Raw genomic sequence first — 23,357 nt, forward strand, 5'->3', positions numbered from 1 at the left:
TTTTTGATAGTAATCCGACAAGGACATGTTGCCTTTCTTTAAAGTAGACGATTGAAGTTGGATGGTCAGGACACAGGATGGGGCATGATTGGAGTTTATGCGCTTGAGGGCACACCATACCTCTTTAGAGGTCTCAAGTTCGACCATGTGTGTGATGATAGGCTTTAAGAGTGATGACATGAGAGCCCCAAGGATCATTTGATCTTAATTTTTCCATTGCAGTTATGCTGGATTGAGGGTTGGTGTAAGATCACCTTCTTTAGTTAGGAGACAGGGAGGGCTAGAAATGGTGCCATCCACATAGTTGAAGAGTTGTTGGCCATGTAGGTAAGGCAGAATCTAGGCACGCCAAAGAAGGTAATTATCTTTTGTAAGTTTGATAGTTACCAAACTCTGCAGGTTGAGGGGTGCTGTTTTGGAGGAAGAGCTTGATGATACAGAGGAGGTGGTGGAGGCCATTGGAAAAAGAAAGACATTCGTCTTAGAGTGGTTGTGATACCATAAACGAGAATGTAAAATGAAGTAATTCTAGGCAATTTCACTCAATTAGTGAGATTGGGAGAGGTAGAAAGTGAAATGGGGATAGTGAGCAATATGAAAAGAGAAAAAAAGGAAAACAGAGATGGAAACTCAATCTAACGATTGTTAAAAAATTTATTGATCAAAATAAGTGGAATCTATGCCAGTCCTATGAGCAAGTCTATTGATTATTTATCTTCTTTTATTATATTATGAATTAATCTTACTAACTATTTACTATTGATTTTTTTTGGATTTAGGACTAATTATGGAAATATTAATTGTTTTTGTGATATTAATTATTTTTCTCAAAATATTTGTCTCATTACAACATATTTGTCCATTTTCCACAAGTTTATTTTCCAAGATCTACTATGGCGGCAAATACTTAGCTGATGTCACAATGAAGAAGATAAGTATGGTCGCATATAGGATTGCATTGGTTCCACCGAAAGAGCGCTTGTTCTAGAAAACGTAGTAGACAGGAATAGCTGGACGCACCCGAGTAAAATCAAGTCCTCACATAGTACTCGAACATCCAAACTCGTCTTGAAATGATTGAACAAAATCAACCCTTACGACTATGTTCTTAGAATTACCATCTTGTTAACTAAGGTCGAGGTTTTGTACCTGTGATGTTGTTTGCATCGTGAGTCTGGCATCTTCATCGTCTTACCCTGGAGTTAGGGTGTACACTCTAGCTTGTACGAACTATATTTGTTCTCCACGCCCTCCAATAGAATCGATCCTCTATATTTGAATTGCCTAAAGGTAGTCTATAGTGTAATGTCTAGCTCGTCCAACTATAGCATGAGAGCGAGGCTTGATGACACTTTCCTTCTTGAGACTTGTGACAATGACTGCACACTATTGCCCTACCTCCTATATGTACCCAGAGAGTAGTTTGATTTCTCTCAATTTTAATATAATTCTTCCAAATAATCATGTGATTAACCTCCAAAAAAATTATTGAGCGTAAACATTTGATTTCTCTTGATTTTCATCATCAAACATGTCACTATAAAATAATATGCCCTAAAATAATTTTTTGGCATCCAAAAATCTATTTTCTATTAGTTTTATTATAGGAACACATCATAATAATAAATCCTATTGTAACGCTTGCCTTTATGCTATCTAGGAGAGGGAGAGAGAGACTAACCTAGAGGGGATCAGACTGGAATTTGTCTAAGTAATAGTGTGGAAAACCTAGGAACAACTCGAACTAAATGGGGAAGCCCTATGTGATGGTGCCAAAACTTCTTCCAATTATCTCTTTTTCAATGTGAGCAAAATTGGGCATGCAACTAGAACATTAAATGGTTAATATATAAGCCTTGTCGGCAATGTAAGTGAACCATAAATGATCCTGAAGTACCACATGTGTTTCACGAGCCTTATGATCATTAAAACAAAGATTATACGTCTAGTTCTTGAGAAAGTGGTCATATATACCACTATAAATAGGGTACCAGATCTACGCCAACACAATAAGCACAAACTCACTCATCAGCTACCAATCACAAATAGAAAGAGTGGGAGAGATGGAAATCATGAATGCAAGAATGGGAGAAAGAGCACCTATTAACTCAGCCTCACAACATATATTTTAATGCTCATCTCCTTACTTCAACCTAACCCAGAATCGATAACATCCGTCAAAATCCTAACAAGCTGGAGAAGAGAGAGATGGAGAGAAACAAATGGTAGAGGAGAGATGGCTCATTGAACACAAGCAAAAATGAAAACTCTGGACAAAAGGCGATGGCGTGATGCGTCCAATAGAAACATAGAATTCATAGAACAAAGTGAGAGTGAGAGTGTGTGTGTGTGTGAGAGAGAGAGAGAGAGATAGAGAGAGAGAGAGAGCTCGTGGGAGGGAAGAGAGAGATGGTCGAAAAAGCATGGACCTATTGTCTCTGGTAAGGACACAACAGGGCATCAACAGTGGACGACAGGTTGGAGCAATATGGGGGCAACAAGGATTTAGAGAGAGAGAAGGGGGGGGAGAGAGAGCGGGCAGAGGGTGAGTCCCTGTTGTAGAAGCCCTCAGGGCTTAGCACGTCAGCCTAAGGCCTTGGAGAAGCCCAGCCCTTTTCTCATACCCGCCCCCCCCCCCCCCCAATCCCCTAAAAAAATGACATCGTATTGGCAATAGGCGAAACCTTAAATCCCCCTCCCCTTATCTTTCTCTTCTCCCTCTTTCTCTTTCTCTCTCTCCCTTCCTCCTGTGTCGTCCCCTTCGCACCTGTGACTACCTTGCCCAAACTCGTGAGCTCTGCACGCCATGCCTCATTGAGCTCAACCCCTCCTGTGCTGCCTTGACCTCCACACCTCTCACAAATCCTAGTCCACTCTTAAGCTCTAGTAGGCTCACTCTCTCAAACTATCTCGGCCTTTTCCACCTCTCCAAACTCTTTGTTTCTCTCTCTATGCCCCTCGTCCTTTGCTTCCCTCAGTTAGAGTCTTTATTGCCACCCTCTGCCACCTAGGCACATGCACACACCGCCATAGATCCCCACCTCTAGCTTGCCCTCTGACCGCCACTCACATGCCTACACTCTCTCTTTGCCACCTTCAGGCTCACTTCCCCCTCAGTTCTCCCTCGTCCCTTTCTCACTCTCTCTTTCTCTCCCTTTAAGCCTCTTAGTTGTCGTGACTCCATTCTCTCCAGCCATCACCACCACCTCCCTCTTGGCTCCTCCCTCACTCACTCTCTCTCTCTCTTACCCTCTATCCCAGCGATGCACGCACGCGCGCGCGCGCGCGCACACACACACATACTATCTCTCGCTGTCTGAAACACCCAGATGACCTCTCGATGGACCAATGCTTCGTTGTTGAAGTTAGCACTCACCACCAACCATTATGCTCGGGACACTTCGATCCTAAAAAATTTTACGTACGCACTATCAATCTGGTTGTGAATGTGTGGTGGTTGTGGGCCCTTGTGAAGTGCTGGGCATGAGATTATAGTTGGTTGTGAAACTATATGGTGGTCGAGGATCCTTGTGAAGTGTTGGGATAGAATTATAGTTTGGTTGTCATGTTGGGATTGGATGTGTTGTTGAAATATTGTGTTTATCATAATAAATATTGCATATTTTGTGTCACTCATGTATTTACTACTGGATTTTTTGTTGCATTATAATTGATACCTGATGTTGATAATTTTGTCATTAAACTTTGATTTTGCGTGTGTAAGCCGTAGTTTGTAAGACCATTGGTTTTTGTGTCAAAAGCTTTTGTGGGTGCATGCGTATCATGCAATGTTTTGAATGTAGTTTCAGTCAAGACACTGGAATGAAATATTTTTGTACGGGTACCGTTTCGTGTATCGTTCCGAAATACTCTATACATGAATAAATTATATATATATATATATATAGATACACAAAAACATAAACTATATTCCAAAATAACAATAAAATAAGTCATAAACTCGAGAATGCTTCTCAAATTTTATATAAATCTTTTTGTAAAAATCTGAACTATAAAAGAAAAGCGATTTTTTATATTTTCACTAAATAAAATTTACTTGTATATTTCTCATGTCTCATAGTTTGAGGGAGAGCAGTCATGTTGGGTGTGGGCATCGTCACACGAGAAGCATAAGAGTGTGCCCCACGTGTTGCGTATCTCAAATCTAGATTTTGTCAGACAAACCACAACCTTGCTAGAAAGATAACTTTGACTACACTTTTACGAAAATGTCTTGCATTTTTAGTTAAATTATAAAAATGCCATAAATTATTCAACTCCTATAAACATACCGGGCGAAATGTATATTTCAGTCAAAATCCAGAAACTGGCTAGTACTAGCCAAAACAACCTGGTACGGCTGGTACTTGATCCAAAACGAAACGTAACCCTCTCTTGTATCGGCTACAGCTCTGGTATGGTATGGAATTCAAAACTTTGGTATCATGACCCTAGGTTGAGATGGGGCATTAACTCGGTGGATCTCCATTGGTAACTAGGAAGTGCATAAAACTGAGTGATATCTCCTGGGTTGTTGCCTGACAACAACGACCTTGAGTGAGACGGTAACGCTCTCGGGTCAAAGTTGTTGACTCTGCTAGTGGAGGCTAGAGGATGCTTGGCTACAAATTCATCGTGCCTGGAACTGGGCATTGCTTGTTATGAACTTACATGCATAGTTGTTAACGAAAGGAGACCATGGTAGATACCTTCATAAAATGGAAGTTTTGCAAAACAAAAATGTTATTTTTGGGTGTACAATATCACGGGTGAAAGAATAGGTGTATACATGACTTTAATAAATTGTAAACAAAAAATATCAAACTTTTTGTATTTTCTCTTTGCATAGTCTCTCTTTTTCCTCTTGCATGTATTTTGGGTGTTAGACTTAATTTCACGTATTGAGTTTTTGCGAAATGTCACCGTGGTGGTCCCACCTGTGGTTTCACTTCTGGAACCGTAGATTTTGATGCAGAGTATGGATATATGTATGGAGGTCCAGCTTTGCTTGAGGAGTGAAGATTAGGATTATTTTCCCATATGTATTTTATTGTTATTTTTGGCTTTGAATTCATTATGGATGAATGTAATATTCTTTTATCTATGGTTTGGAGACTTGTGCCTTATGGATATTTTGGTCCTGATGAGTTTAAATTTCTCTGGTATTTTTAGTTGGATTTTTTTTTATGAATGCCTTTTTTATTTTCCATTACGATTTAATTGTACATATTATTTAAATATGTGAGCAAGCACACTTGTCACAAAAAGTGAGCGGTACGTGACACAAGTGGTTTACATTTCAGTGTCTCAGCTACCTGCAAAACACAAGTGGGGTTGAGGGCGTCACAGGTGGTATCGGTGATATATGGCTCTAGATAAATCCATAAGTCACCTAGGCACGTTACGAGAGTTCTAGATTTCAATCTTGAGGTATTAAGCTTGAAATTTGAAGGTGAAGAAAATGTTTAGAGGTAATGAGGTTGGACTTTTGGCAAGTAAGACAATGGTACAACCAAGACTTTTTCGAGACAAACCCTATAACCAAGCCCTTGAAGATGACCTGCCACAAGGTGATGGAATTATGCCGTCGGGTCAACTCTCCATCGGGTCAGAAGATAAAGACCTACACCAGAGAGGGTAGCAGTTCAAGGTCACCACAAAAGTTCATGACGAGTTCACATGAGGGGTGGAGCCCCAATCTGTAACATGTGTACTAGGTCCCACAAGTGAGATTCTCGTCAAGGTGGGGTCAACTATTTCAAATGTAGCTAGATGTGTCATTACTAGGAAATGCCCCAATGCTGCTCAAGGAAGAGCTTTGGAAGGTGATCTGATAGTGTTCAACCTTCTTGGGTTTGACATTATCTTGGGAATAGATTGATTATTCCAACAATACTCGAGCATCAACTGTCGAGGTTGAGTTTTAACAACCTATAGGGTAAATAGGGAGTTTGCAGGCAATAAACTTAAAGCAAGTTCGACTCTAACATCAAATTCAAGTGAAGAGAGACTTGGCCAATAGGGCAAAAATGTATCTGGTTCAAGTGGTGACGAAGACAATGGGAAAGAAGTCGGTGATGGGAATTTCAGTTGTTGAGGAGCTTCCAAATATTGTTATGGATAATCTTCCAAGACTACCACTTGTTCGGAAAATCAAGTTTGCAATTCACTTGGAACTATGAGTAGCTCCTATGCAGAAGGCTCTCTACCGAATGGCACCATTAGAACTGAAGGAGTTGAAGGTGCAACATTAAGAATTTATGGATAAGGGGTTTATTAGACCAAGTTCATCACTATGGGGAGTGCCTGTGTTATTCTTTAAGAAGAAGGATGGGACACTCAAAACTTGTATAGATTATCGGGAGCCGAACAATGTGACTATAAAGAACAAGTACCCCTTGTCCAGAATTAATGATTAGTTCGATCAATTTCAGGGAGCCGTAGTATTTTCTAAGATCGACTTGACATCAGGGAATTTATTACCCAGTAAGCGTAAGGGATAAGGATGTGCCCAAGACCACTTTTAGATTGAGATACGAGCACTTTGAGTTTAGAGTAATGCCTTTTAGTTTGGCCAATGCACTTACATCATTTATGGCCTTTTTCATATTCTTTCATGGTGGTTTTCATCAATGAAATTTTAGTGTATACTCGAGACCTAGAGGAACATATGAACCACCTATGACTAGTACTAGGGAACTTGCAGGAGCACCAATTGTATGCAAAACTCAAACTTACAGAGTTTTGGCTTAGTGAAGTCAAGTTTCTCGTGCATGTAATCTCCCAGGATGGGGTGGCTTTAGACCCTAGCAAGATTGAGACGATAATAGACTGGCTATGTCCCACAATGGTGCACAAGGGCATAAGCTTGTTGGACTTGCAGATTATTGTTGGAGGTTGGTGGAAGGATTCTCCAAACTTTCTAGGGCACTCACAACCTTAACTAGAAAAAATGCCAATTTTATTTAGACTGAGAAGTGTGAGAAAAGCTTCCATGAACTGAAGAGATGACTAACCACGACCCCTGTGTTGGCATTAATAGCCACGCAAACCGATGGTCATTTTTAGCAATGTGTCCAGTTTGGATTGGGATGTATCTTTATGCAAGAGGGTAAGTTGTGGCATATGCATTGCACCAACTAAAGGTTCATGAAAGAAACTACCCGACACATGACTTGGAGCTAGTTACAGTATTCTTTACCCTAAAATTCTTGGACCACTATCTCTACAGGGTAGCATGTGAGATCTACACGGACCATATGAGCCTAAAGGATCTCTTCACTCAGACACTCAGAAGAATCTCAACATGCAACAAAGAAGGAGGATGGAGGTAATCAGCAACTATAAGTGTGATTGTTGATGCATAGAGTCGAAACAATCAGATAGTGTATGAAGTGGAGTCATCAGGATTAGATTCCCTCCTCTTTGAGATGAGGAGATTGTTGGTGAAAAGTTCTCAACAGGAAAAGTTTCATTGCCTTCATGCAGATAGTGAAAGTCATAGACCTTGATGAATTGAAGACCCAAAAGAGAAAAGACCCGAAAATGTTGGATATTTGGCGAAGTGTTAGGAAATTGATAAGTCTCATGCATTACAGTCTCAGTAGTGATGGTACTTTATTGTACAAGAATCAAAGAGTGATCCCAAAGGATCCAAAGTTCAAGGAGAAGATACTTGTAGAGGCCCATGTTGCACCCTACTTGGTACATCTAGGAAGTACGAAAATGTACCGAGATCTAAAGAAAGGTTTCTAGTGGGAGGAATGAAGAGAGATATAGCCATGTCTATCGAAAGGTGACCTACTTGTCAACAAGAAAAAGTAGAGCACTAGAAACCAACTGGAAACTTGTAGCCTCTAACGATACAGGAATGAAAATGGAACGACATCTCTATGGACTTCATAGTTGGCTTGCCAAGAACTCCGAGTTGGAAAAATTTAGTATGGGTGCTTATAGATCATTTGACCAAGAGTGCCCATATTTTGCCTGTCATTAATACAGATACATTGGGTAAGTTGACCCAGTTATATGCGAAAGAGATAGTAAGACTACACAAGATATCCAAGACCGTTGTATCCAATTGGGATCCAAGTTTACATCACATTTTTGGAAGAGCTTACAAGCTACAATGGGCACAAAATTAAAGTTCAGTAGCGCATATCACCCTCAGAAAGACTGTTAATCAAAGCAGACTATCCTGAACCTATAAGATATGTTAAGGTCTTGCATCCTGGAACTTAAGGTTAGCTAGGAGTATCACCTACCTCTCATAGAGTTTGCTTAAAACAATAGTTTCCAAGCTTCTATTTAGATGGCACCTTACAAAGCACTTTATGGGAGGATGTATAGGTCACATCTATACTGAGATGAAGTTGGTGAAAGTAAACTCGTTGGACAGAAACTAATCTAGGAAATGAAGGAGCAAGTCAGAGTCATACAAGACAAGATGGATATAACATAGAGCAGTCAAAAGAGTTATGTCAATACAAGGAGGAGGGACTTGGCCTTTGAGGAAGGTGAATGGGTGTATCTCAAGGTATCACCTATGAAGGGGGTTAAACATTTTGGGAAGAAAGGGAAGCTCAGTTCGAGATATGTTGGACCCTTTCAAATAATGGAGAAGATCAGCAAGGTGGCTTACAAGATTGCATTATTGGGATATTTTGGAGACGTGCACAACGTGTTCAACATCTCCTCCTTAAGGAATAGCTTCAAACAGCAAGAACCCCGAATGGTCAATCCCGATAGTATCCAACTTCAGCCTAACCTTATGTATTAGGAAGCTCCAACATATATTTTGGATGGGAAGGAAGAGAAGTTAAAGTCCAACACAATACCTCTGGCGAAGGTTTCGTAGAGAGATTCAATAGCTTGAGATTTTACCTGGGAGTGAGAAGTAGATATGTGAGAGCAATACCCATACTTGTTTGGGTGTTGTAAGCATGTATATTATACTAAACAAGTGTCAAGTCACATCTTTTAAGTTGGAGTTTTTAAGTTCTTAATGGATGAAACTTAGCAATTTCGGGGGAGGATGTGAGGCCCTGATGTAAAAGCCCTCAAGGGCCAACCCGTTGGCCCAAGGTCTTGGAGATGCTCAATCCATTTCTCATAAGCCCCCCCTTCCCCCCCCCCCCCCCCAAAAGAAAAAAATGACGTCGTTTTGGCTTTAAGGAAAACCCTAAATCCCATCCCATCCCCTTCTCTCTCTCTCTCTCTCTCTCTCTCTCTCTCTCTCCCCCCTTCCCCCTTCCTCCCGCACCATCCTCATCCCACTCATGACTCCCTTGCCATAGCTTGGAGCTCTGCGATTGCTGGGCACCCAACAACTCTACCCTTTCTCTACTACATTTGACCATCTTACCTCTAGCCAATCCGAATTAGTAGTGTATAACCCGTGATGGGGTGTCCGACCCCCACCCCTTCTTCACCTCCAACGGTCTCACCGTCACTGACCCTTTTGACCACTGCCACCTTTCTTAGCTCTCTCTCTCTCTCTCTCTACCCTTCATACTCTGTTTCCTTAAGATAGGGTTTCTGCCACTGTCATCTCGACACACACACATCGTTGTAGATCCCCATTTCTAGCTCACCTTTCGACTGCCACTCACATGCCTATACTCTCTCTTTTCCATCCTCGTAAGGGCTAGATCATTTTGGGTTCAAAAACCCAAGCCGCTGCCGCCACTCTACCATGTTGCACCACCCACAGTGAGCTCCCTTCACCCTCGGCCTCACTTCCCCATCAGTTCTCCCTCCTCCCTTTCTCGCGCTCACTTTCTCTCCCTTTAACCCTATAAGTTGCTACTCTGCCGCAGGCACTGCCATCGCGTCCACCTGACCACACAATCACGTCACCGGGGTTCTTCCACCCCTCCCCCATCATTCCCATGCCTCAAACCACCGCCATCTCTCTCTCCCCCTCGGTGAGTCACTGTCATGAACCCCAAGTCGAGCCACCACCACCACCACCTCAATAGAGCACCCAGCCACCTCCCTCTCGACTTCTTATTAACTATCTCACCACCAGCTACTAAGCTCAGGATGCTTCGATCCTCTAGAAGTTTACCTATGCACTATAGGTGATCCTCGGACTAACCCTTAAGATAACCACAGATCTGTGTGGTGACCGAGGGCCCTTATGAAGCGTTGGGTGTGAAATTGTAGTTGGTTGTCAAACTGTGTAGTGGTCGTGGGCTCCTATGAAGCATTGCGGCTGAAATTGTAGTTTGCTTGCCAAGTTAAAATTGGATGTGTTGTTGAAATGCTGTTCCTGTCATAATAAATATTGCATTTATTGTGCCACTTATGTATTAACTGCTACATTTTTTGCTACATTATAATTGGTACCAAATGTTGATAATTTTGTGATTAAACTTTGATTTTTGGTTTGTATGCTATAATATGTAAAACTGTTGGTTTTTGTGTCAAAGCTTTTTGCCGATGTATGCATATTATGACCCCAAGCCGAGATGAGACATTATTTTGATGGAGCTCTTTTGGTCAATCGAGAGCACATAAAACTGAGTGACATCCATTGGGTTGTCGCTAGCCAATAACGAGCTCAAGTAAGATGGTAACACTCTCGTGTTGATGTCGTTGCCTCTCTACTAGTGGAGGCTAGAGGATGTTTGGCCACGAACTCGCCGAACGTGGGACTTGTCATTGCTTGTTATGAAATCACACGCACAATCATTACCTGTAGAGTGAAAAAATGAGCCAGAGTGTGTGAATAGTCCATAGGAGATACCATGGTACATACCTTAATAAAACAGATGTTTTCAAAACAAAAAACATGATTTTTTGGGTGTGTAATATCTCGAGCAAAAGAATGGGTGTATACATGAGTTTGTTAAATTGCAAATGCCAAATATTATATTTTTTTTTATATTTTTTGTATTTTCTCTTTGTATAATATCTCATTTTTTTACTTGCATGTATTTTGGGTGATATACTTAGTTTCACTTATTGAAAGTTTGCGAAATCTCACCATAGTGGTCCTCTCTACGGAAGCGTAGATTTTGATGTAGGGGATGGGCATGTGTATGGAGGTTTGGCTTCACCTAAAGAGTGAAGACTGAGATTATTTGAGTGTTATTTTCACCTTTGAATTAATTTTGGAAGATTGTAATATTCTTTTGTCTATAGTTTGAAAATGTTTGGCTTATGGATATTTGGATTGTGACGAGTTTAAATTTCTCTGGTACTATTAGTTAATTTTTTTTATCATTACCCTTTTAATTTTCTGTTGCTATAAAATTGTACACATTATTTAAATATGTGAGCATTCACACTTGTCACAATAACTGAAGGGTGAGTGACCTGAGTGGTCTACATCCTAGTGTCACGACTATCGCCAAAACATAATTTGGGCTGCAAGCTCCATAGGGAGGGGGGGGAGAGAGAGAGAGAGAGAGAGAGAGAGAGAGATATGGGAAGAAAGATACCGGGGGGTGGTATTGCCGCAGAGAGGCGTTGGGATGTTGGAAGAAGAAAGGGAAGAAAAACATTAAGAAGGAAAGCAAGGGTCTTTTAGGGCTTGGGCTTTCATGGGCCGGGTTATTACATAGAGAAAAGAGGTTGCACGAATCATTCCACCAATATTGTACACCATAATAATATATTGCTCATTGCAAATGATCCTAAGAACATAGGCTCTTATTTCAAAGTACTGATTATGATCTGTCTTACATTCAATACAAGAAATTCATGGATCAATATCTTGATCGATCATGATCATCCGTTTTTTGTTACAGAAATGATGATACTGATAAAGTTATTGGTCTCTTTAGAAAGGCAATTAGAAAGAATTTCTCTGTATCTGCAGAAAACCTCCTCAATAATTGCATCTCCAAAATGACTAATAAGCAAAGGCTCAACGGTAGCTCTAATGCACTTTGCAACATTGTATCCATCATCAAAAAACGCATCGGGCGAGTTCATCATGAGTTTGCTATCACGTGCAATCCAATTCACTTCAAAAGTCTCAAGATGATCAATGGAGAAAGATCCTTCTTTTAAAACTTCAGATTTCACTTCTGATAGGGATGGTGAGTATTGAGGAATATTGAAGGAATTCATTGTTTCTTCTTCAATGAGTCCCTACATATAATAACACATGATATTTTTTAGAATGATAGATTTTAAGCAAATTTAGAAAAGTCCTTACTTCCCAGTTCATAACATTTTTCAATTTGTCAAAGGCCTATGCCCTGACTGACATAAACCCCCAGCCTCCAAATGGAGGTCTTGAGTTTGAAATCCCAGCTCCCCAAATGTATCAAAAAATAAAATAAAACATTTTTCTATTCATATTAATACATGTTCCGCATATTTCTGCTGGTCTACATGATCAAAAACAAAAAAAAGAAAAAAATGTCAACATGCATTAATGGACCGACAACATCAATAGCATGCAATGAGGTAAATTTCTAGTATGACTAAATTAAAAAATTATTAAGAAAAATCCATGAAAATTCAGGTCATGTTATGCCAATAATGCATCATAATGGACTACTTTGGAGACCAAGTCATTGAGTGCCAAAGCCAAAAGTTCCCAAATATAACAACACTCTTTGCTGGAGGGATCTTCACTTCTTCTGCCCAGAAACGATAAGACCATTCGCCCTCCAACCACCAATTCCTCTGCGCGACACCTTAAAAACATTGAAAAATCTTTTTGAAATTGCGCGTGGTAGGCCCTAAGTACAATTGGCGGGCTTGTACATGCCACGCAAATGTTCCCTTCGTTATTCTCCAATTGCTCAGGAACCTAGTCATGAACGGTAAGGTTAGTTTTTATTAATGTATTTCTTAATACAGTGTCATGTAAAAACATAGTAGATTTTGGCTTAACACCAACTGTTTTTATTTCTACATTTGAAATCAACAAAATGCTTAGCATATCATCTAATTATGGCCTCATATCATATGATTGTGGATATAATATAATTAAGGTCAAATTAATATTGGTTTAATTTTGTATTTTTGTTTAAGAAAGTTCATTACCTGAGATAACCAGTGGAGGCTATAAGAAGAATGGGCAAAATGCAGACTCTTGCTCGGGAAAAGTCTGCCATAGAAAGAACCGGGTACTCCTGAAATAAAAATAGGACAAACTCCAACACCCAGTTGATTACTCATTTTTTTCTGGAAGCTTGGCAATGACTTGAAAATGGTATTAAAATCATTCCCAGGAAGGTCGTTCAAGAGTACTTGATATTCAAGTGATGGATGTCCTAGCTTTTGTCGAAGCTCATCCACGACCTTGATAAGTTCAGAAATCACAAACAAAGAGTTTGGTACAGAAGAACAACCCAAGTCTGCGATGACTAGACTCTTTGGCGAGATGCTGGAATAGAGATTGGTTATAGCATCATCTGTGATAGGCTTGGTCATAGATATCCCTTTTTTCTGTCCAAATTCCAAACAAAGATTTTGATTCAGTTCTTTTGGATATTTAGCAAAAACACGGAATCAACTCTCTATATGTAAAATGATTTGTAATAGTCTAGGATGTCAAAAATCACTTTTTTTCAAAGAAGTGAGATATACCCATGAAAAAACTATTTTTTCAAAGTGGGCTTGCACAAGAGTACTTGTATATCCTAAGACTGCAATATCTACTATTACTCTAATGTAAATTACCACAATCAATGATAACACAAAGCGTACCTCATGTAAAGCTTCCTCTTCTATACATGTGAACCAAGCAATAACCTTATAATTCTATATATAAAATCATAACAAATTCAATTGGGAAAATTCATTCCAAAAGGTGATCTGTCGTAATCCTACAGATTATTGGCCTGAGAACTCGATCTTGAGGGGGGAGGATTTCTGAACTCACCTGACATAGGGAGTTACTTGCGTAGCTTGTGTCTCCCGTTCCTCCATTCATGAGGGGCACTTGATCAACAACTTCCATCTCTCTCAATCTCACTCACTCGTGTTTCTGGATGGCTATGAGTTTGTTCTCACTGTGTTGAGTGAGAGGTACCCTATTTATAATAGTGGTGGTAGATACCAACCCTTTTCTCAAGAACTAGTGGTCACTCTTATTTCTGTTCTATTTATAATAATGATATATTTATAACTGTAACGCCCCGTTCCCTAGGGTCCGGAGAGTTAACTCATGTCACCTAAAATCAACTCCAATTATGCGTTTAAAATAAACCAGAGTCTCCATAACATATTAAGCTATTTGTTCAACACAAATATCCATGTTCCTACGTAAGGGCACATCAATGGTGTCTCATCGTTATACATAACTTTTTCACAAAACTAGAAATATTCATTGCTCAACATACCAAAGTCACATAAAATATCAATACTACCAAAAAGTCATTCTCCAAAAGTCATTGCACCCTAAGGCACTTAGTCTTCTATGATCCACAAAACTTGCAAATACTCCCTATTCCTGATTCTCAGCTGTAGCATCAAAATTATCTGAAACATATTATGAAGACAGGAGTGAGTTATCAACAACTCAGTAAGCAGAGAACATATACTAGTATGTAAACATGAGCCTTTTCAGAAAGTTCAGTATGCAGAAACAAAGACATTTTATTTTTATATGCAGATCTCATAAAAACATGTTATCAGAAACTCAGATCGACTTTTCAATCTTTTCATACTCAAAATCAACAATTCAATTTCATATTCAAAAACACTTTGGCATAACATAACTGAACATTTTCATCTTATCATATCATATCATATACCATGTTTAACCCCCGTGGTAGGGTTGTGCTATCCCCGGTGGCCAAACCAGGCAGTATCATGTGGTGAACTTCCCCTTTTTCAATCTCGGAGCCCCGAGTGTGCACACAGGAAAGAACACGTAAAAAGACCACTTTGATTCCAAAGTGGGTGCACTCATATCATATAATGGTGGTACCAACCATATCACGTGAACAGTATCATCATATCAGATCCATATTCAGAACAGATAAGTATGCCAAAGTTTTATCATATCCATATCATATCAAAATACGTGCGAAACATATTCATATCATTTCTATTTGATAAAAAATAGATCCAAATCATTTCATATCACATGCATAAAAATTTCAATGATATCATATTCGCTCTTTTGCATATTTCAGAAACATGTCAAATATTGCTCATGTCTACACATTTCATGTCAAAAACATTTCTTTTCTCTTTCATACGTATCTCATGAGGGAATGCGAAATATATTATGAGGTTGTTTTTCATTTTTTTCTTTTTAAAACATGCACATTTTTACAAACCAACCTCAGATCATTTCTTTTTATGCAAATCTAGCATAGGAACCCCGTTTACCTGGACTTCTTAGCTTTTCGAAAATTTCCTCAACAATGCCGAACAAAAATTAATCGTCACCTATAAGATAATCACGTAAATTTCCATAAGTCTCTAATAAATCTCGTATTTCGATATTCAAGCCTACAACTTCTAAAATAGCCTATTTTTAATTCCTCAAACTCGAAATTCTCATTATTCTCACCATACCAACATCACTTTCTAAACTCATCAATATCCGGCTTCGACTAAACATTTAATTCTAACTTATTTACGAAAGAGATCTTACTATAATTTATAATACAAAGTAACATAACTATAATAAATTCATTATAATTAGAAATTCATACTTTTGTTTAAATAATAATAAATCAAAGGTATTCTTTTAAAAGGATATGTTAAAATATTCTTTTTAAGTGTTACTTATCAATCTACTCATTAACTATTCCAATAGAATATAAGCCCTAGTAAAAAAATACCCATTTACAAAATAAATTCATGCGTCTACGCCTAAATAAAACATACTTTACAACCCACGCAATATACTCATGATTTCAAATCCGAAGTACATAACATAAACTTAATTAAGCTAACATCCTAACACTAACCTTGGAGGCGTACTATACGAGGACAGAAAATAAAAACAAAACAATATTATTTCCTACTATTAAGTTAACATAATTTATGTATACATCCGTATATATATATACATATATATATATATTTACACCAGAAAAATTGATTACATCCGCATATATATACACACATATATATATATATATATTTACACCAGAAAAATGAATTTACGTATACATCTACCTATATATATATATATATATGTAAGTACACAAAAAAAAAAAAATTTATTACTTCACACAGTGCGGCGGAAGCACTTACGGAGAGGTGGAGGAGCACGACGGGGTGGAGCTGGGGCTGGCTACGGCGGACGAGGGTGGCGCTTGGTCACTAGCTGCGAGGGCAAGAGAAAGAAATGAGAGAGAGACACACGGTGAGAGGACGAGGGAGAGAACGAAAGGCAAGGGCCACCACTGGAAGTGGTGCGAGCTCACCGTGGGATGAGGCAGTGTGCGGCGGATCGGAGTGAAGGAATGTCCTCACCGGCGGTTTCTGTGGGGGCACGGCACGGTGTAGCTCCCGATGGAGCGTGGCTGCAGCGGCTTGGATGCTGCTCTGTTTTAGGCAACTAAAACAGAGTATTCCGAGGCTTCTAAGGGAGGCTACGGGGCGTTGGGTGGCGGCGACAGGGCTGAGATTCCGCGTGGGTTAGGTCCGAGGGAAAGGTGGCGACTCGTTGGCTGGCTGTTGCTCTGCTTTTCGGTGATGCACTGGGATAGGGCTTACACGATGAGGATGGTGGTGCACGGCTTGAGGAGTGTATTTCGTGTGACTGTGGAGGTGATGACCGAACGGTTTGGGAGGCTGCGGCGCGAAAAGAACAAAGGAAGAGTAATTAGGGTTGAGAAAAACTTAATCTATATATTGGCTATAATTAGAAAACAGAATACTTAAAACCAAGGGAAGGAAACGTGCATGAAGAAAAAGGAAAGATGGTGTTATTTGTGTGACGGAAATGAGAGGCGTGAAACACGTACGTGAGTGAAGCAAAGAGCCGGGTTTTACAATAACTGTCGTAAAATATTAGTTGGTTGGAAAATATTGTAAGAGCGTTATTATTCTTTCTAGAGAACAAAATTAGATAGTGATAATAGATATGTGGAGTAGGGATTATAAGCAGAACAACTCAATTAGTTTAGCAGAATGATGAATAACAAATCTCAAAAATATTTCAATCATTTTTCTTGTAAGACAATAGGAGTAATTAATAACTGCCGGCAATGGGTAATTGCCAGGTACGTGGAAATTAAGAAAACTTAGCGTTTAGGGTTCTTCATCCACACAAAAACAAATTACCTGAACAAAATTATGTGGAATATATATAGTCACAAAAAAACATGGATTATGACAATATATCGATATGATAGATGATCAATTATATCAAGAGATAATATACCAATATTAAAAGCATACGCATAACGTCCTCTCTTTCTTGATCTACGCATACGCATAAATGAATTATCTTTCGGTCTTTTATTCTTGGCGAATCGTTTTCTTTATTCTGTTAATTTTCCGAACTTCTCAAAACCAGCATGTTATTTATGTGTCAAATGATTGGTATATCGTACTGCCATCTGATCCGTATGTGTGGCTAATTTCGTGCATCGATCGATCTGGATATGCACTCAACTAGCTAGCTAGCTAGATCATCTCTTTCTCGGAATGTACGCGGTAATTACTTTTCTGGCTCCAACCATTTCAGTACTTACCTATATATGCTTTTCGATCTCTTTCAAGTCTCAATCCCGTATCCAATGCATGCATGGTCCCTGCATGGAGTGTCCAACAATGAAAGAAAGCTAGCTAGCTAGTTCATGTCGGCTTTTTAATTACGTGCCTCATCAGCCAGGCGCTAGAGATTTGGCTTTATTTTTTTTTAATGGGCAACCAACAATTGATAAATTTTGGCAAATAGGGAAATTGGCCGGGTTCGAGATATTAAACTTTCAAGTCGGTATGTACGGTTTATCATTCACATTATTTATATGATAAGATTTAATTTTAAAAATTAAAATTTCAAAATTTTTCTTTTAAATCAAATTATAATAATATGTAAGCACTTACTTTTTTTTTTTTTCTTTAGATGGAGGTCATGCCTCATTATTATTCATCCTCATCAAGACTGAGGAGAAACCGCGTTAACAAATAAAGAACATGAAACCTTCCAACCAATACCCACAAAAATAGAAAATGATATAAACCAAGTAAAACAGAGAAACCGCTATACAAAATCCTTAGGACCAAATGCAGAAACATCCCCCCTTTTCCAATTGAAAAAGACCTTTGAGATTTGAAGGGAATTCAAATCTTTGATGCCAAACCTTACAGACCCTTGAAGCACTGAGTCGTGCACAAACATTTGCCAAGGAATTACACTCTCTGTATATATGCCGAACCCGTAAGCAGAGACCATCCATCAGATTACGTAATTCCTCCCAATAATCCTCCAAGTACTAGAGGCCACATCTCTTCTTCCTTAGCCATTCAATCACCAACATAGAGTTCATCTCAGTTTCTACCTTTTTAAGACCCAAAATCTCACAGTTCGGAGACCGTGCAGCAAAGCTATAAATTTTGCAACATTATTAGACTGCATACTAGTTGACATAGAGAAACCAGAAATCAAATTTCCACTATATATGATTCCAAGATACTCCACCAGCACCTGAAGGCCCTAGATTCCCTAAGGAGCTTCCATTCACATTGAGTTTAACCTAATCCTTGAGAGGAAGAGACCATTTTATAATCTGAATAGGCTTCGACTTTTTATGCTTAAATGACAAATTTAAAACCTTCAAAATCTCTTCATCTCTACAGCTGAAATTGGAGGACTCTTTTAATCTTTTAATGTAAACACTTACTTATAAGTGTGCTCTACACGACATGGGCATGAGAATATAATTTTTCAAAGAGTTGATTTGGTATCACATTGTTTCATTAAATTTTACAATGTCATTCAGGTATACGTACAAATTAATTAAAGTTAGCTGGAATTAATGAACAATTAAATATTTCTACAATAACATCTAGTTAGCTGGGGTACAAGTAATTTATACGTAATTTATCGATTTGATTAATTAAGTAAAGTCACAATCAAACTGCACTGCTCATGGTTTAACCTATCTAGCCGAAACCACTAACATAGCTTGCGTGACCACCATTCAAATCCATCTCTCCATGAGAACATGAGACTTTTCTTTGTACGTGAGACAATAGCCAGATTTGGAAACCTTCTTTTTCGATACATGAAATTGATATATTTAGAAACACATAATATATTTTTAAAAACACATAAATGCGTCCTTGACTATTATAAATGAAATTGATAGTATCCATTCGAATAGAAAAACTCGATAGGTTAAATGTGTGTAGAGTGAATCCATTATAAATTAATGTCAATTAGCGATATATATATCCATTATGCTAGCTATGAGGTGATTAAAAAACTGAGATATCAATGTCAATATGAATTCATTATGATGGATGATATCAATGTCAACACCATCCCTAATCCAATTTATATATATGTTCTATATATATATATATACATATAAATATATATGGATTATATCCCTAATGTCAATATCACTCGTAATTCGAATAGGTTATCCCTACATTACAACAAATAGTGGTTTTTGGGACATAATTTTTTCTCGCGAGTTTTATTTGGTAGCAAATGGTGACCTTTTGTGTAACACCCCGTATTTTAGTGTATTTTTATTGAAGGATTATTTTTAATAATTCAAAAATTTATTCTCTTGTTTTAAAATTATCGGATTTTTAGTGGGTTTATTTTTATGATTTTTAATATGTGAAAATTAAATTTGATAGGTTTCCTTAATACTAATTATTGTTATGTATTTAAATTGTCCTTTATTTTAAATTAATTGATTGTTGGATTTAATTATTTTATTTTCATTTTATCATTACGTTTAAATTATTTTAATTGACTTGCTGTTTTAAAATCTTTTTCATTGAATCATTTTTTGTGACCCAAGATGTGAGGATTGGACCTCATTTCTTTCCCTCCATTTTTCTTTTTCCCTTTTTCTTTTCTTTTTCTTCTTTTTTTTTTCTTTTCTTTCTTCCCTCTCTCTCTCTCTCTTCTCCTGCGCGGCCTCTCCCCCCTCCCTTCCGCCCGTTTTCTTCTCTTCCCCAACCCGCCGCAGCCACGCCACCGTGGCCGGCACCACCCCTTCCGTTCGCTTCCCCTCGCTCCGGGGACCACCTCCCTCCAGTTGCAGCCTCCCTCGCGCCGCCGCTAGCCACCACGAGCTCCTCAAAGTCGCGGCACTCTTTGAGTCCTAGCGCCGCCGTCGCACCACCTCCGGCCACCACCTCTTCACCATTTCATCCTCGACTTCCTAGCAACCTAACCCATCCATCCCCAGCTCCGATCCACCACCGGTGAAGCACATCCAACTCCATTTCCGTTTTGGGCATTTTTGGCCTAAAACCACCCTCTACGCCGCCACCCACGGCAAACCACCACCACCACTAGCTTCACCGACATCTCTAAGCTCTATCCTATCAATTTCAGGTCTTGGTCTGTCCCCATTCAAAAGTGAGTATTTGAGACCCACGGCCACAGTGCATTTTGCACTATTACGTTGCTGTGCCGCCACTTCTTGCAGCTCCGTGATCCTTCGAAAATTATATTATAGCACTGTAAGTATTTTTTCAAAGAACTTTCGTGATTTAAATGTATTTTTACACTAACTCATTTTTATCTGTGAACTGGTTGGTTATGCCGGACTGAGTCCGAGGAGTTCGAGGGTTGGATGGATTGTGGACGGAGTTATTGTGTGTTTGGTTTGCATTGTTGGTTGTTGTTGTAGTGTTGTCTCATGTATATGGCATATTTGCACGCATGCTCATGTTTGTAAATGAAAATTGGGTTTTCACATGATTGCATACATGTTCATGTGTTTATTTGAAAATTGAATTTTCATGTGAAATGATTTTGAGTGTGTTTGAAACGACTGGATTGACTGGTTTGAGAAAAAAGAAAAAGAGACTATAGAGATGGTGGTAAGCAGGGATGGTGGTAGAGTCCCGCCTGCGATTCCCGCCTACGGTGCATGCGGTAGGGATGGTGGTTGTGTCCCGCCTGTGATTCCCGCCTACGGTGCACACGATAGGGATGATGGTAAGTAGGGATGGTGGTATAGTCCCGCCTGTGATTTCCGCCTACAGTACTCTGATAAATATTTATTGTGTGGAAAGGAACTGTAGGGATGGTGGTAAACAGAGATGGTGGTAGAGTCCCACCTGTGATTCCCATCTACGGTGCACACGGTAGGGATGGTGGTAAGTATGGATGGTAGTTATGTCTCGCCTGTGATTCCCGCCTACGGTGCACGCGGTAGGGATGGTGGTAAGCAGGGATGGTGGTATAGTTCCGCCTGCGATTCCCGCCTACAGTGTCTGATAAATGGTTGATTTTGTATGAATCATTTTTTTGGGAAAATGACGGATTATATTTTTGGGCCAAATTGGGATTTTGGCGTGTGTTGAAATTTATTCATTTTCGAGGAAAATGAGGTTTTAGGATCTGTTTGTTGGTTGCATTAATGCGTTTTTATCCCGAGAGTTATTTGGATTATTACTTACATGTGGTATCATTTTATGGTATTGCAAATTTTGATGCAGATGAGGATGACGAGCCTTAAGCTTGGCTCTGTTGGAGGAGTGATCTAGGATTGCTCCCATATATCGAGATTTATTTTATCAATTATTTATGTATTTGTCTTGTAATATTTTGGGATGACTATATAACTTTTTAAAAATAATTTGTTTTGAATGTTTTTATTTAAGCTTCTGGTACTTAGATAATTTATATTATCCGCTACGATTTTTATTGTGCATTTTTACATGTTGCACACATTTGAGCACATTTCGTTGGGATGCGTGACCCGTGTTGTCATCATCCTGACGTCACGATTCCCGTGTTTTTGTACGTGGGAGTCGGGGCGTCACATTTTACGATAAATTATTTGCATTGAAAGATATTTTGTCGCAAAAAGTCAATTTTATGATTCATTTTGGACTAATAAGTGCCACTAATTCTTGCTTTTTACAGCAAAAATGATATATCTACAAATAGTTTTTGCAATAATAGTTATTTTTGGGACAAAAGTTTTTCTTGTGAGTTTTATTTGGTAGCAAATAGTAAGCTTTTGCGACGAATTATTTGCACCGAAAGAAACTGTCTCAAAAAGTTAATTTTTATGATTCATTTCCGACTAATAAGAATGCTAATTCTTACTCTTTGCAGCAAAAATGATATTGGCGCAAATAGTTTTGTGCTAAATCTTTTGAGTATATCTGATTGTTTGCGATGATTGTTGAGTTACTAGTGGCGAGATTCCATCGCCGAAAAAGGTCATTGAAACGAAAAAAGGGAGAAAATTCAGATTGTACTAAGTAATTTCCCTTTTTTACTTTCTTCTCCCCCGATACCTATATGCTCTAAAACCACCCCCACATCTCTCTCTCTCTCTCTCTCTCTCCCCAGCTTTTCTCTTTGTTCTCTCTCTGCCTTTGCGTCGTCGATAGTAGTTTCATCATGCCGGTAAGTCTTTGACCATCCATCGCACAATAGCAGACTCTTTGTCTCTCTCTCAATTTCTCCCTCTATTTTTTCTATCTCTCAGCCGTCACCCACGCGATCAACCACCACGAATATGCCAACCACCACCACACAACACCACATTAACCAAGCCCACACCACCCGCAAGCCACCATCACACGCCCCTTTCCTCACCGAAGCTTCCATCTCCTCCGTACCCAGCCGCTGTCTGTAGCACAGAAACACCTAGCTACGCCTAGGTACCCAAACGTCTCCTTCATCCACAAATCACAAAGCCGTGATCCCTCGTGGAGATGCCCCAAGGCTGAGCCCTTCCCTTCTAAAACTTGGACCCACCAGTGGAAGCCACCACTAGTCGCCGAATGCCACACCATTTCACCCCCTCTCTTCCATGGATGAGAGTCCCTCTTGTTTCGATAGCAACATTTTCTCTCCTTGCCCACGCAGCCTCTATTTCCACCTCTAGCCAACCCCTATATAATTTTGGTATAACTCTATTTTTCTATCTCTTAGATTAATAATTACACTTGATTAAATGATGTTGTATTTGAATGGTTGGAGATAGGCAAATTGTATATACTTGGTTAGAATTAATAAAGAGTAACAAAAAGATCAGATCATGGATCATGCATATATATTCAAAATATACCACAAAATGATATGGTTTGTCTAGGTATATGATATCGTACTGCCTTCTGATCCGTATGTGTGGCTAATTCCGTGCATCGATCGATCTAGATATGCACTCAACTAGCTAGCTAGATCATCTCTTTCTAGGAATGTACGCGGTAATTACTTTTCTGGCCTCCAACCATTTCAGTACTTACCTATATATGCTTTTCGA

At 39.1% G+C, this 23,357-nt stretch overlaps 1 protein-coding gene across 1 annotated transcript; it reads right to left on the minus strand.

Moving 5' to 3' along the window:
* Nucleotides 1–11,642: 11,642 nt before the first annotated feature.
* LOC121261706 (S-adenosyl-L-methionine:benzoic acid/salicylic acid carboxyl methyltransferase 3-like) lies at nt 11,643–14,014 on the minus strand. The gene is made up of 4 exons (XM_041164197.1): nt 13,850–14,014; nt 13,009–13,413; nt 12,518–12,772; nt 11,643–12,102 (listed from the first exon to the last, which is right to left on the minus strand). The coding sequence occupies exons 1-4, from the start codon at nt 13,925–13,927 to the stop codon at nt 11,737–11,739; spliced, it is 1,104 nt and encodes a 367-aa protein (XP_041020131.1). The 5' UTR covers nt 13,928–14,014; the 3' UTR covers nt 11,643–11,736.
* Nucleotides 14,015–23,357: the final 9,343 nt, after the last annotated feature.

This window comes from Juglans microcarpa x Juglans regia, chromosome 4D, assembly GCF_004785595.1.
Source record: "Juglans microcarpa x Juglans regia isolate MS1-56 chromosome 4D, Jm3101_v1.0, whole genome shotgun sequence".
Lineage (NCBI taxonomy): Eukaryota > Viridiplantae > Streptophyta > Magnoliopsida > Fagales > Juglandaceae > Juglans > Juglans microcarpa x Juglans regia.

Coding starts and splice junctions, on each gene's coding strand:
- LOC121261706 (XM_041164197.1), bottom strand. CDS start 13,927: ATGGAAGTTGTTGATCAAGTGCCCCTCATGAATGGAGGAACGGGAGAC. Junction 13,414..13,849: donor CAAGTAACTCCCTATGTCAG/GTGAGTTCAGAA, acceptor GAATTTGGACAG/AAAAAAGGGATATCTATGAC. Junction 12,103..12,517: donor TCAATGACTTGGTCTCCAAA/GTAGTCCATTAT, acceptor TATTATATGTAG/GGACTCATTGAAGAAGAAAC.